Raw genomic sequence first — 12,875 nt, 5'->3', positions numbered from 1 at the left:
AAAAGAGTGTCCCGCATTTGGGAGCAATCTGTTCAAAGTAATTCCGCAGTCAAGAATAGCGAGGAAAAACAGATATGCAGGCAGTAAAAACAACACACCAGAACCCCGCATGGGTGAATGAGGGAAAGAACAGCCCCCCACCCTGGTCACAGGAGTCTTACAACTGCGGACAGTTGGGGCATTTCGCGAAAGAGTGCAATGCCCCTAAAAAGCCACAGAGAGCCCAGCAGACGGGCACTCTGATTAAGAAAAAGACAGAGTCCATTCATAGCGTTAGCGCCTGTTCAGATCAGACAGACTTGACCGGAACGGACTGACTGTGTACGGGCTCCCCCAGTTGGGTCTACGACACCCTTTGGGATAGGTCAGGACGACCAGTAGTTGCAGCAAAAATTCGGGGACAGCCCATCGAATTTCTCTGGGACACAGGAGGGTCCCGCACCACAATAAATTCTTCCACCATGTTCTAAAAAGACACGTGGCCCAACACAGCCACTATCACCCTCAGCGGCTTTACAGGCCACTCACAGCAGGGACACATCACAGCCCCTGTACCCATTCAAATCGGCACCATCATCACCAAGCACCCCGTAGTTTTAGTTGACCTGCCCCACACAGCAGAACACATCCTGGGAATTGATTTCATGAATTCCCACAATCTTTCATTCGATCCAGTCAACCAGTGTGTCTGGAAGATGGCGAAATCTGCAAGAGCCCCCGCAACGCTCAACATAGGCGAATACATGAACAAAATTAGCGCAGTAGGCGAATTTTGGTTCAACCCGACCACGCTTAGCACGGACAAGCAGGTTAGGGCAGTTCTGCAAAAGAACAGGGCAGCATTCGCGACCCACAGGCATGACTGTGGATGGATGACTGGCTCCGTACAAATAACAAGACCTGACCCTAGACCCCCAAAACAGTACGGATTTCCCCAAGAGGCAGAGGGAGGAATCTCAAAGGTAATAGAGAGTGTATTAGAGCAGGGCGTACTTCGATCAGTAGCCTCCACTAATAATGTCCCGATTTGGCCAGTGAGAAAGCCCGATGGATCATGGCGACTGACCATCGATTATCAGAAACTCAACAAAGTCACCCCCGCAGCAGCCCCCACCGTAGCAACAAGTCCCGAGACCATGCTCAAGCAGGGACTCAATTCCCGCTACTTCATGGTTTTGGACATCAGTAATGGATTCTGGTCCATTGTCATTGGCAAAGGCGTGCCAGTACAAATTTGCCTTCACCTTTAAAGCACAGCAGTACACGTGGACATGCCTGCCACAAGGATTCCACAACTCCCCCTCCATTTTCCACTGACAGCTGGCAAATGGCTTAGCAAAATTCTCTCGCCCCGAATGTCTGGTACAGTATGTAGATGACCTACTACTGCAGACAGACACCAAGGAAGAGCACATTGAGCTTCTGTCCGAACTCCTGGAACTAATACATTCAATTGGTTGTAAAGTCAACCCCAAAAAGGCCCAGATTTTGGAAGAAAAAGTGATATATTTGGGAACAATTATCATGCACGGTAAACGCGAGATCGAGCATAAAAGGATTGACTCGATTGCTAAATTGCCCCTTCCCCAGAACGTTTCAGCCCTCCGGTCGTTTTTAGGACTGGTTGGCTACAGCCGAAACCACATTGACGGTTTCGCCAGCAAGGCAGCACCCCTCTCAGACCTCCTAAAGAAAGGAGCCCCCTGGGAATGGCTTCCGCAGCATACGGATGCTGTGGTCTCTTTAAAACAAGCATTCAGTGCAGACCCCGCACTACAAGTTCCAGACCCGCTTTCCCCTTACGCCATAGAGGTAGCGACCACAGACCGCACCCTTTCGGCCGTGCTCCTCCAGGAACGGCATGACCAGTAAAGGCCAGTAGCTTACGCCTCCAGACTTTTAGATGCTGTGGAGCAGGGATTTTCAGCCTGTAAGAGGCACCTGCTCACAGTTTTCTGGGCAGTCCAGTACATTTCCTCCATTACCGGACTGAAACCCCATCACAATTCTCACCGAACACACACCGACCCAACTTTTACTGGACGGATGATTCAAGGACGGTACAGTTAGTCAGATTCGAGCAGCTAGATGGACCCTTCTCTTGCAGGGACGGGACATCACTGTGAAAAGGACAAAGACACACACCTATTTAGCCGACAACTTACAGTACCCCGGAACCCCCCATTGAATGTGAGATTATCTCTCCACATCACAACAATTCCTTTATCGCTAAAACACCCCCCAGAAAGATAGGTAATTCAACTCAGAGCCCCCCGCACACGGACACGTGTGAGCCCATAAAGATTTATGTGGATGGATCTTCCACAGTCTTGGATGGGAAGCGCATAACAGGTTGCGGTATCTATGTCGAGGACGCGCAGGGACGCGCCCGTGAGGAAATAGCGCTGAAACTACCCGGACACTTAGGCGCGCAGGCAGCAGAGCTTGCGGCCATTGCATATACAGTTGAGCACCCAAATTCCTTCCCCAGCCCAGCAGACATATACTCGGACAGCCTCTATGTCTGTACCAGCCTTACGGAATTTCTGCCCCTGTGGGAAGCAAGAGGATTTGTTTCCGCAGACGGAAAACCCCTCCCCTCAGCCCCATTGCTCCGTCATATTTTAGAAAAAGCCCAGAACAGGACTTATGGGATCATCAAAGTCCGCAGTCACCATCGTTCCTCCCCCCCCTGGAAATGTAAAAGCCGACGCACTGGCTAAAGCAGGTTCCAGACATGGGTATTTTTGGAAACCCGTCGAAAGCGCGCCAGTGAGTGCAGTTCAGGTCTCACAGACGAAGATCGAGGATCTAGTAGAGACCCAGAAGCAGGACAGCAATCTCAAGGAGATTGTAAAAGGGAAGTATCCAGCATCCTATGAGAGATTTAGAAATACACTGACCAACAAAGAACAAAGAACAAAGAAATGTACAGCACAGGAACAGGCCCTTCGGCCCTCCAAGCCCGTGCCGACCATACTGCCCGACTAAACTACAATCTCCTACACTTCCTGGGTCCATATCCTTCTATTCCCATCCTATTCATATATTTGTCAAGATGCCCCTTAAATGTCCCTATCGTCCCTGCCTCCACTACCTCCTCCGGTAGTGAGTTCCAGGCACCCACTACCCTCTGCGTAAAAAACTTGCCTCGTACATCTACTCTAAACTTTGCCCCTCTCACCTTAAACCTATGCCCCCTAGTAATTGACCCCTTTACCCTGGGGAAAAGCCTCTGACTATCCACTCTGTCTATACCCCTCATAATTTTGTATACCTCTATCAGGTCGCCCCTCAACCTCCTTCGTTCCAGTGAGAACAAACCGAGTTTATTCAATCGCTCCTCATAGCTCATGCCCTCCATACCAGGCAACATTCTGGTAAATCTCTTCTGCACCCTCTCTAAAGCCTCCACATCCTTCTGGTAGTGTGGCGACCAGAATTGAACACTATACTCCAAGTGTGGCCTAACTAAGGTACTATACAGCTGCAACATGACTTGCCAATTCTTATACTCAATGCCCCGGCCAATGAAGGCAAGCATGCCGTATGCCTTCTTGACTACCTTCTCCACCTGTGCAGCCCCTTTCAGTGATCTGTGGACCTGTACTCCTAGATCTCTTTGACTTTCAATACTCTTGAGGGTTCTACCATTCACTGTATATTCCCTACCTGCATTAGACCTTCCAAAATGCATTACCTCACATTTGTCCAGGTTAAACTCCATCTGCCATCTCTCCGCCCAAGTCTCCAGACAATCTAAATCCTGCTGTATCCTCAGACAGTCCTCATCGCTATCCGCAATTCCACCAACCTTTGTGTCGTCTGCAAACTTACTAATCAGACCAGTTACATTTTCCTCCAAATCATTTATATATACTACAAAGAGCAAAGGTCCCAGCACTGATCCCTGTGGAACACCACTGGTCACAGCCCTCCAATTAGAAAAGCATCCCTCCATTGCTACCCTCTGCCTTCTATGGCCTAGCCAGTTCTGTATCCACCTTGCCAGTTCACCCCTGATCCCGTGTGACTTCACCTTTTGTACTAGTCTACCATGAGGGACCTTGTCAAAGGCCTTACTGAAGTCCATATAGACAACATCTACTGCCCTACCTGCATCAATCATCTTAGTGACCTCCTCGAAAAACTCTATCAAATTAGTGAGACACGACCTCCCCTTCACAAAACCGTGCTGCCTCTCACTAATACGTCCATTTGCTTCCAAATGGGAGTAGATCCTGTCTCGAAGAATTCTCTCCAGTAATTTCCCTACCACTGAAGTAAGGCTCACCGGCCTGTAGTTCCCGGGATTATCCTTGCTACCCTTCTTAAACAGAGGAACAACATTGGCTATTCTCCAGTCCTCCGGGACATCCCCTGAAGACAGCGAGGATCCAAAGATTTCTGTCAAGGCCTCAGCAATTTCCTCTCCAGCCTCCTTCAGTATTCTGGGGTAGATCCCATCCGGCCCTGGGGACTTATCTACCTTAATATTTTTTAAGACACCCAACACCTCGTCTTTTTGGATCACAATGTGACCCAGGCTATCTACACCCCCTTCTCCAGACTCAACATCTACCAATTCCTTCTCTTTGGTGAATACTGATGCAAAGTATTCATTTAGTACCTCGCCCATTTCCTCTGGCTCCACACATAGATTCCCTTGCCTATCCTTCAGTGGGCCAACCCTTTCCCTGGCTACCCTCTTGCTTTTTATGTAAGTGTAAAAAGCCTTGGGATTTTCCTTAACCCTATTTGCCAATGACTTTTCATGACCCCTTCTAGCCCTCCTGACTCCCTGCTTAAGTTCCTTCCTACTTTCCTTATATGCCACACAGGCTTCGTCTGTTCCCAGCCTTTTAGCCCTGACAAATGCCTCCTTTTTCTTTTTGACGAGGCCTACAATATCATTCGTCATCCAAGGTTCCCGAAAATTGCCGTATTTGTCTTTCTTCCTCACAGGAACATGCCTGTCCTGTATTCCTATCAACTGACACTTGAAAGCCTCCCACATGTCAGATGTTGATTTGCCCTCAAACATCCGCCCCCAATCTATGCTCTTCAGTTCCCACCTAATATTGTTATAATTAGCCTTCCCCCAATTTAGCACATTCATCCTCGGACCACTCTTATCCTTGTCCACCAGTACTTTAAAACTTACTGAATTGTGGTCACTGTTACCGAAATGCTCCCCTACTGAAACATCTACCACCTGGCCGGGCTCATTCCCCAATACCAGGTCCAGTACCGCCTCTTCCCTAGTTGGACTGTTTACATATTGTTTTAAGAAGCCCTCCTGGATGCTCCTTACAAACTCTGCCCCGTCTAAGCCCCTGGCACTAAGTGAGTCCCAGTCAATATTGGGGAAGTTGAAGTCTCCCATCACCACAACCCTGTTGTTTTTACTCTTTTCCAAAATCTGTCTACCTATCTGCTCCTCTATCTCCCGCTGGCTGTTGGGAGGCCTGTAGTATACCCCCAACATTGTGACTGCACCCTTCTTATTCCTGATCTCTACCCATATAGCCTCACTGCCCTCTGAGGTGTCCTCTCGCTGTATAGCTGTGATACTCTCCTGAACAAGTAGCGCAACTCCGCCTCCCCTTTTACATCCCCCTCTATCCCGCCTGAAACATCTAAAACCTGGAACGTTTAGCTGCCAATCCTGCCCTTCCCTCAACCAGGTCTCTGTAATGGCAACAACATCATAGTTCCAAGTAGTAATCCAAGCTCTAAGTTCATCTGCCTTACCCGTAATGCTGCTTGCATTAAAACATATGCACTTCAGGCCACCAGACCCGCTGTGTTCAGCAACTTCTCCCCGTCTGCTCTGCCTCAGAGCCACACTGTCCATATTCCCTAGTTCTCCCTCAACGCTCTCACCTTCTGACCTATTGCTCCCGTGCCCACCCCCCTGCCATACTAGTTTAAACCCTCCCGTGTGACACTAGCAAATTTCGCGGCCAGGATATTTATGCCTCTCCGGTTTAGATGCAACCCGTCCATCTTATACAGGTCACACCTGCCCCGGAAGAGCTCCCAGTGGTCCAGATAACCGAAACCCTCCCTCCTACACCAGCTGTTTAGCCACGTGTTTGTCTGCTCTATCTTCCTATTTCTAGCCTCACTGGCACGTGGCACAGGGAGTAATCCCGAGATTACAACCCTCGAGGTCCTGTCTTTTAACTTTCTGCCTAGCTCCCTGAACTCCTGCTGCAGGACCTCATGCCTCTTCCTGCCTATGTCGTTAGTACCAATATGTACAACGACCTCTACCTGTTTGCCCTCCCCCTTCAGGATTCCCTCTACCCGTTCGGAGACATCCTGGACCCTGGCACCAGGGAGGCAACATACCATCCTGGAGTCTCTTTCACGTCCACAGAAGCGCCTATCTGTTCCCCTGACTATAGAGTCCCCTATAACTATTACTCTTCTGCGCTTTGACCCTCCCTTCTGAACACTTGACGGTGTGGTGTTAAAAGACACCCTTTATGTGGTTCCTGAACAGGACAGGAATCAATTGATTTGCTTGTTCCATGACGGTCATGGACATCAGGGAATCGATCCCACTACAGCCCATCTCAAGCAGCTTTGTTGGTGGCCGAATTTAAAGGAAGATGTAAACCATTACATAGAAAACGGTCTTATCTGTGCGCAGAATAATCCGGACAGATATGCCAAAAAGGCTCAACTCAGCCACACCCGATCTGTTAATGGCCCCTGGACTAACCTCCAGATTGACTTTATAGGTCCATTGCCCCCTTGTCGGAATGGCTACAAATATGTACTTGTGGTGATTGACACATTTACAAAATGGGTGGAAGCATTCCCAGCCCGCACAAACACTGCAAAAACCACAGCCAAGATTTTGACCCACCACATCTTTACAAGATGGGGACTCCCCCGCAGCATTGAATCCGACCAAGGTTCCCATTTTACGGGACGTGTCATGCAGAACGTCCTCACGATATTTGGCATCACCCAAAAATTCCACATAGCATACCACCCACAGTCGAGTGGTATCGTGGAGCGCATGAATCGGACCCTAAATACCACCCTCAGAAAAATGGTCCAGCAGAACACCACCACCTGGGACTCAGTCCTCCCTTTTGCGCTGATGTTTTTGCGTAACACTATTTCTACCTCCACAGGTTACACCCCACACACCCTCATGACCGGACGCCCCATGAAAGGCACAGAATAGGTAGCATTGTGGATAGCACAATTGCTTCACAGTTCCAGGGTCCCAGGTTCAATTCCCCGCTGGGTCACTGTCTGCGCAGAGTCTGCACATCCTCCCCGTGTGTGCGTGGGTTTCCTCCGGGTGCTCCGGTTCCCTCCCACAGTCCAAAGATGTTCAGGTTAGGTGGATTGGCCATGATAAATTGCCCTTAGTGTCCAAAATTGCCCTTAGTGTTGGGTGGGGTTACTGGGTTATGGGGATAGGGTGGAGGTGTTGACCTTGGGTAGGGTGCTCTTTCCAAGAGCCGGTGCAGACTCGACGGGCCGAATGGCCTCCTTCTGCACTGTAAATTCTATGATAATAATATCTGTTAGGTTTGGACCTGACCAGCCCCGAAGTAACGGCCCTCACACACGAGGAAGCCGTGGAGCAATTAGTTGACAATGTTAAAACGGCCCAGAGTTTGGCACCCAGGAGAAGAGGACGACCTTGGGTCTGACTCCCAAACCGATAACCCCTTTGCGACCCTGTTTGTAACCGAGAACTGAGGTGTCCAGATGATGTTTCAAAGGAACCGCTTGGGAGAAGCCAATCCTTTCTGATGGAACCTGCAGAATGTTTTACGTTGTTTGTAAGTTTGTTAAATGTTGTATGTCCGACAGGAGAATTTTTCTCACTGCCACACGCCTATTCGGCCGAAACCTCTGAGGACTTCCCTTCAGAGACTAACCATTGCCAGACGCCAATTCACCTGAAACCTCTGAGGACTTGCCCACAGAGACTCACCGTTGCCAGACACTTATTCAGAGGAACTAGCTTGTCGGCAGACACTTGTTCGGGTACCAGATGCCCGCTCGTAACTGCCCTTCTGGTTCGAAGGTAGAACCGCTACGGCAGCCCAGCCACAATGACTACATTTTTGCCCGTTCTTGTCGGTTGCTCAGGCAGTGGAGAAACGGCTTGAGACCCGCCCTGCCTGGGAACCCCCCCCTCGGGTAGGAGAGATACGGCATTGGTAGCCGTCCTACCCGGGGACTCCATCCAACTCTTACCCGTCGCGGCCCATACGCACCTCATTTTGACATTTTTCAGTTCAAAAAGTTTTGTTTTGTTTAGGTAACCTTTAGGTTGCCCGCCATCTGCTATTTACATCCTGGAACATTTGGATGCTAAATCAGCACTGGTTTATTATTGGGAAGTGTGCCGTGTCCTAAAATTTGTTTTTTGAAAAAAAGAATGAGGGAGTCACACATGGTGACCAATTATAAAGGGAATAATTGGCACCAAAGGACAGACACACTAGCGTACCAGATATTAAACAAAGATAGTTACAGACACTATGCTTGTTTCTACAGAACTCCAGAAGCTCCAGGACCGGAGAAAACAAAGAAAGAAAAGGAAAGAGTGGATCACCTTTGTGCTATTGGACATTTGGTTGCGCGTGAACGTGAACCCCATGACTTCAAGCCCCCCCAGCCGTTAATGTTTCACTGCCCGGCAGTACCCAGAGCCCAGTCACCAGCGACACCACATCATCCTGGTGTGCCAGGTTCATAACCTGGTACTCTCTGTCCTATGTAATCGAAACATTGCTAGCATTGGCGATACTCTGCTGTGTAGTGCAGACTATGCGTCTACGAAAATGGAGAAGGAGAGCCTACCGCGCTCGAACCCCGGTATATAGGATCAGATCCCTTATGTTGGGTTACGACCAGACCCTCGACCCCCGAGATCTATAATAAAGTAATAAAGTACATTCACTTGCGTTTATTGTTATTGTAAATAAAGAGATGTAAAGAACTTTTTCATGAGCAAAAATTGTATGATCCTGAGCTTGACTGCCAAGCCAGGAAAGACTGTATGAAATGCTATGATTTTGTTGTACGATTGAGGAAGGAAGGATAATGGAATGTTTAAGCGAGTGTAGTATATTAAGGATAAGTTAGAGGTTCCCAGTTTATCGTTTTGCAATGCATGTCCCTGTCTGACATAGCACCCTTAGAATTGTTAGTTAAAATTTTTTGTGCATAGCTATGGTCAGTGCAGACGCCATGAAGGAAGTGTTTCCCCCTCCCCCAGGTCAGGGAATGGAAAGCAACATAATGATGTGATCCTTCATGCTTCGCGTTAGGATCACAAGGAGGATTTGTAGCCAGTTAAAATGGCTAACTCCCGATTTAGAATGGCTAACCCCGATTTAAAATGGCAAACGGAAAAGGCTGATGGGACAATCAGCCAACAGGACTAAAACAAGCAGCTGCAGGTAAAACTGTGTATTCGCCTCTGGGAAGGCCAGACAAGATCGATACCTGCAGCCATCAGCATAACAAAACACCAGCCACCTGAATACTAATTAGCAATCCCCGGGAACAATGTGCAACAAATTAGACACACAAAGCCAACCCAGACTTTTCGGCGCCAACAGTAGCCTACACAAAGAGAGGTGAACGACCACCCCAAAACCGCCCATCGATCAAGGAATCACTCCAGCATTGGAGAATATCGAACCAAGTGATTGGGTGGAACCAGGTACCGGGTCTGCCCCGAAAGGCGGGAAGCCCCTGGGGACTATAAGAATAGAGTCCAAGTTCAAATCGATCCTTCTGCCACCCTTGGACACCCTTCTGCAACCCCTTCTGCCTCCTGCACCCTTCTGCTGACCTTATGCAACAGCCACTCAAATCGTAAGTCTTACTTCAACGCTCGCTACGAGATAGGCGCTCCTAGCTATCGATCGGTACCAGCTTCGATTCCCGCAGGCTCAGGACCCAAACGAAAGGCCATTCGTTTCCCTGACCTGGTGGGCCATTTCCAAAGTTAAGTATTGGCCTGTTAGTTGTAGGAAGTAGCTTAGAAGTAGAATCTATGCATAAGCATTGATTACTGTATATAATAAATGTGCGTTGATTTAACTCTTACTAAGCGGTGTGTTGGATTATTGATCATTACTCGGACTTGAACCGCGTGGCGGTATCAGAAAGATACCTGGCGACTCAAGAGCAAAGGTGATAAAACAGAGCAATTAAACTAAGGCTAAAGTTAGCAGCAACACCAGCGGTGTACCACAGGGATCAGTGCTGGGTCCTCTGCTATTTGTGATTTTTATCAATGACTTGGAGGAGGGGGCTGAAGGGTGGGTCAGTAAATTTGCTGATGACACCAAGATTGGTGGTGTAGTGGATGAGGTGGAGGGCTGTTGTAGGCTGCAAAGAGACATTGATAGGTTGCAGAGCTGGGCCGAAAAATGTCAGATGGCGTTTAACCCTGATAAGTGCGAGGTGATTCATTTTGATAGAAAAAATTTGAATGCGGATTACAGGGTCAACGGCAGGGTTCTGAGGAATGTGGAGGAACAGAGAGATCTTGGGGTTCATGTCCACAGATCTTTGAAGGTTGCTATTCAAGTGGGTAGAGCCGTGAAGAAGGCTTATAGTGTGTTAGCGTTTATTAACAGGGGGCTTGAGTTTAAGAGTCACGGGGTTATGCTGCAACTGTACATGAATCTGGTGAGATCACATTTGGAGTATTGTGTGCAGTTCTGGTCACCTCATTCTCGGAAGGATGTGGAAGCATTGGAAAGGGTGCAAAGGAGATTTACCAGGATGCTGCCTGGTTTGCAGGATAGGTCTTATGAGGAAAGGTTGAGGGAGCTCGGGCTTTTCCCTTTGGAGCGGAGGAGGATGAGAGGCGACTTAATAGAGGTTTATAAGATGAGAGGGGGATAGATAGAGTGGACGTTCATAGACTATTTCCTCGGGTGGATGTTGCTGTTGCAAGGGGGCATAACTATAAGGTTCAGGGTGGGAGATATAGGAGGGATGTCCGAGGTAGGTTCTTTACTCATAGAGTGGTTCGGGTGTGGAATGGACTGCCTGCTGTGATAGTGGAGTCGGACACTTTAGGAACTTTCAAGTGGTTATTGGATAGGCACACGGAGCACACCAGAATGACAGGGTGTGGGATAGCTTGATCTTGGTTTCGGACAATGCTCGGCACAACATCGAGGGCCGAAGAGCCTGTTATGTGCTGTACTGTTCTATGTTCTATATTCTGATGGGTACTGCGCAGGATACCACCTTGTTTAACTGATTTGTACACACACACCTAAAAGCTGGGTAATCAGTGTGCTGATTTGGCATCAAGGTTACCATTTTTCTCATGTCATGCTCCAGCCTAGGCCATCTCAACCATACTCAGCCGAACACATGAAGGACTGCCCACCCTCTCTCTTGCCAACTCTTCTTAAAGGAATCATAAACTCTTCTCATCCTTCTTGGACAGTCCCTCAGGATCAAGGATGACTTGTTTCCACTCCAGTTCAAGGGGTTCTGAGATGGCTGATTGGTCCAATGCACAATCTGCAAACTATGCCACATGCAGGGCAGTTGGTGCTTGGAAGTTTAGGTGAATGGATTGTTCAGAGGTTTATGCGCTTCCTCTGACACCTCACCTGGACAAGTTGCCGATGAAGTCACTCAATGTGTTCGATGTCTCCTCAGGGGTCTCCAGCCGCGGCCAAGTTCTGAGTCGAACATTTGCTTGGGAATCTGGTGCCAAGCATATGAATGAGATATTCTGCCCAACGATGCTGGTTTTGATCATGACCTATTTACACATTAGTTGTATGATTATTTCCCTGGCTGGGGTTGGGGGGTCAGTTAGCTCAGTTGGCTGGATGACCGGTTAGCAATGCGAAGACAACAGCATGGGTTCAATTTATGCACCAGCTAGGGTTATTCTCAACCTTGTAGTGTAGTGATCCTCAGGCTAAATCACCACCAGCCAGCTCTCTCTCAAAGTGGAGGCAACCTGTGGTCCTGTGGGACCGTGGCAACATTTAAATTTAGTTCTCCGGCTATTTGAGCAATTGGGCACGTTCTTGGAGCTTTCCTGTATTTGGCTATATTTTCTCTCGTCTACAGGCAGTGGCGCGAGAGGTGAGTGAGACAGGACATTGAAAACAGCACGAGAGGTGAGTGACGGGGACAGTGAAAACAGCACGGGAGCTGAGTGAGCCGGGACAGTGAAAACAGCGCGGGAGGTGAGTGAGCTGGGACAGTGAAAACAGCGCGGGAGCTGAGTGAGCCGGGACAGTGAAAACAGCGCGGGAGCTGAGTGAGCCGAGACAGTGAAAACAGCACGGGAGCTGAGTGAGCCGGGACAGTGAAAACAGCGCGGGAGCTGAGTGAGACAGGACATTGAAAACAGCACGGGAGCTGAGTGAGCCGGGACAGTGAAAACAGCGCGGGAGCTGAGTGAGCCGGGACAGTGAAAACAGCACGGGAGGTGAGTGAGCCGGGACATTGAAAACAGCGCGAGAGGTGAGTGAGCCGGGACAGTGAAAACAGCGCGAGAGGTGAGTGAGCCGGGACATTGAAAACAGCGCGAGAGGTGAGTGAGCCGGGACATTGAAAACAGCGCGAGAGGTGAGTGAGCCGGGACATTGAAAACAGCGCGAGAGGTGAGTGAGCCGGGACATTGAAAACAGGGCGGGAGCTGAGTGAGCCGGGACAGTGAAAACAGCGCGAGAGGTGAGTGAGCCGGGACAGTGAAAACAGCGCGAGAGGTGAGTGAACCGGGACATTGAAAACAGCGCGAGAGGTGAGTGAGCCGGGACAGTGAAAACAGCGCGGGAGCTGAGTGAGCCGGGACATTGAAAACAGCGCGGGAGGAGAGAGAGCCGGGACAG

At 49.2% G+C, this 12,875-nt stretch overlaps 1 protein-coding gene across 1 annotated transcript in view; it reads right to left on the bottom strand.

Moving 5' to 3' along the window:
- The window catches only part of LOC140406142 (probable tubulin polyglutamylase TTLL9), a 223,315-nt gene extending 211,527 nt beyond the window's left edge, over window positions 1-11,788 (bottom strand). Inside the window, exon 1 of the mRNA XM_072494285.1 lies at window positions 11,637-11,788. Within this exon, the coding sequence (XP_072350386.1) occupies window positions 11,637-11,788 (152 nt within the window). The remainder of the gene's footprint in view (window positions 1-11,636) is intronic.
- Window positions 11,789-12,875: the final 1,087 nt, after the last annotated feature.

The sequence above is a fragment of the Scyliorhinus torazame genome, unplaced genomic scaffold (assembly GCF_047496885.1).
Source record: "Scyliorhinus torazame isolate Kashiwa2021f unplaced genomic scaffold, sScyTor2.1 scaffold_308, whole genome shotgun sequence".
NCBI classification, from domain to species: Eukaryota; Metazoa; Chordata; class Chondrichthyes; order Carcharhiniformes; family Scyliorhinidae; genus Scyliorhinus; species Scyliorhinus torazame.
Note: the sequence above shows the minus strand (reverse complement) of the source record. Positions and strands in the feature narration are given on the sequence as shown.